Here is a 2,670-nt window from a genome sequence, read left to right as displayed (position 1 = left end):
CTATGTGCGTCCATTTACACCAATGAAAATGTGGCATAAATCCTGGCAGGTAGATTTACACACACTGGGCCATATTCTATAACAACATGCGTACATTTTGGAACACCCACAATACACCCATTTCCCCACCCCCACCCATAGCATGCTTTAAAATTTAGACAGAATTCATTATAGAATCTGATTAGTGAGTTATGTGTGTAAATTCTAATTATTGCCAATTAGTGCTCATTATTGCTTGTTAAGTGCTATTAAATATGCCGATTGGCTTGTTAAACCAATTAAGCCAATTAAGCTACGTGCATTGTTATGGAATTTGCCTGGATTTTGCCACGGATCTCTAGGCACACTATATAGAATCTGGCAGTTTATACCTATGGGCTTCTAAGCATTTAGCACACACTAATTCCGTTAGCACATGCTAAGCTTTAGTAAAAGGCCTACTATGTTTGTACCTGAGACAATAGAGGGTTATGTGACTTGACCACGGTCAAAAGGAACTACAGTAAGATTTGAACTGGATTACCCCCAATCAGTGGCGTTCCTAGGGTTACTTCCTGTTCCGGGGCAGAGGGAGCATGGAACGAGCGAAGCCGACAGGCGCGCTGCACCCCCCCCCCCCAGCAGGTAAAAATGCACCCAGGGGGGTGTTGTTTCGCCGGGGGGAGGTATTGTTTCACCGGAGGGGGGGGCGCTGCACCCGGGGGGGCGCATTGGCGATCCGCCCCGGGTGTCAGCCGCCCTAGGAACGCCACTGCCCCCAATGAATATGCATGAGATAGATTTGTATACAATGGTTCTCCAATATTTGCAAAGTTATCCCATTCATATTAGGTGTGGTAATTATGAAAACCTGTCTGTCTAGGCATGCTTCTAGGAATATGTTGACCAGCACTGCTTTAGACTATACATGACACAGCAAGAATATAATGACAGTAATTATATTTAGTTAGCACATAAGCACATACGTATTGTCATACTGGGACACCCTGTTTAAAAGATCTTGAAGATGGAAGATGATGCTTTTGTGTTTCTGTTATGGACAAATGTCTGCAAATAGGAATGGGAGAACTCTTGATATGTTTGTTGTCACTTTGGTGTTTCTCATTGCCTTTACCATTTATAATTTCTTTAAAAATACAGGGTAATCACCTATTTAGGTGAGAAAGAGATGGAATAGGGCCCCTACACAAAGCTGGAGACCTCAGGCCTTAAACCACTCTTGTAAATTATAGTATATCTTTTCTTGAGGTAGACTGTGGTATACGGCACAAATAGAGCAAAACCTTTCCCTCCAGTCTTGAAGTAACTTCACAGAGTATTTCCTTCTCCACTGGAAGAACTCTTTGTATTGGCTGGTGTTCATGGTCCTTAGAAATGTTGCAAGTTGCTCTGGTGATTCAAAGTCTTCGACATGAATAAAAGAATCTGGAGGAACAAATTGCTCATAATTGGTTCTTGGCGGTCCCAACACTACTGGAACTGCACCGGCCTCAAATGAGTTGCACCACATCTTCTCGGTGATATAGTCCCGATGGATGGAGTTTTCAAAGGCCAAGTAAAACTTATATTTGGAGACCATTGGCAAGAGACATTTGGGGCACAGTACTTTCTTAGCTGCCTTTCCGTAGATGTTCACTTTGAGGTGCTGGGATAGATTTTTGTAAAACAAAGCTCTCTCTTGCGTTGATTTGTAGTTGCTTATGACCCATGATACCAGGCCAGTTTTTTGGGGTATGGTAAAGGAGGTAGAAGGGGAATGCAGCATCATTTTCCCATAGGGCACAAAGATGTCCGAGTCCTGCCTATAGCTTAGCACCCAGTTAAAAATGTGATTCCATTTCTCCAGATCCAGAACATTGGAAGGAGATTCTAGGGAAGCCCATACCCATTTCTGTCCAGGAGGCTTCGTTTTATATGGAAGAGCAGATGACTTCTGAAGCTCTCTTTGGTGAAACACTACTACATCAGCTTGGACAAACATGCTACGATTGTCAGTCAGCTGGCAATTTTTGATCCCATATAAGTCATAGCATACATTGTCAGTTAGGTTCGGAGCCCCATGAAAGGGCCAGTGCCAGATCAAGATCAACAGTGATGCTGCATTATCTCCTTTGCCATTATCAGCAACATACTGAGTGACAAAGAGTTTGAGGTTCCACACAACAGTAACAAACAACAGTATACTTAAAATGGCTTTGAAATGGTAAAGTTGTTGAGCTAAGGCCATATTATGGAAAAGTTTGGAGTTTTTCATACCCCTTCGTGGCATAACCTAAGCTCAAATGCAGATAATGGGGTATTTCAAATCAAAGAAGGATTTTATTTTCAATTTTATTTATTTATTGCTGGCTGGTTTTCCCCTTTCTTCCACAGACTTCAGATATTTATGCAATGGAGACAACTGAAAACAAGAAGACAAGGTATTACTATTAAAAGCAGACCTGAAAGCATGTGAAAAGCAGGGGTCTGCAAACTTTCAAAACAGAAGAGTCATTTCAAGTTTTTATTTCTTTGTCCATAATAATTTGAGAGTTGCAATCAGGTCATTATTTGACAAACTAATATATATCACTATCTCTTCTTCCCCCACATCCCCTGCAAACTCCTTCACGCCCATCCCCAACACTTCATCTCCTTTTCAATCCTTCATCTCCAGCAGTCACTCTATCA

The 2,670-nt window shown here is 41.9% G+C and overlaps 1 protein-coding gene across 1 annotated transcript; it reads right to left on the bottom strand.

Moving 5' to 3' along the window:
• Positions 1-793: 793 nt before the first annotated feature.
• On the bottom strand, positions 794-2,334 carry FUT7 (fucosyltransferase 7). The gene has a single exon (XM_030207083.1). It carries the CDS (start codon positions 2,267-2,269, stop codon positions 1,202-1,204), a length of 1,068 nt encoding a protein of 355 aa, XP_030062943.1. The 5' UTR covers positions 2,270-2,334; the 3' UTR covers positions 794-1,201.
• Positions 2,335-2,670: the final 336 nt, after the last annotated feature.

This window comes from Microcaecilia unicolor, chromosome 6, assembly GCF_901765095.1.
Source record: "Microcaecilia unicolor chromosome 6, aMicUni1.1, whole genome shotgun sequence".
Taxonomy (NCBI): domain Eukaryota; kingdom Metazoa; phylum Chordata; class Amphibia; order Gymnophiona; family Siphonopidae; genus Microcaecilia; species Microcaecilia unicolor.
The sequence above is the reverse complement of the archived record's forward strand: the minus strand, read 5'-3'. Positions and strand labels throughout refer to the sequence as shown.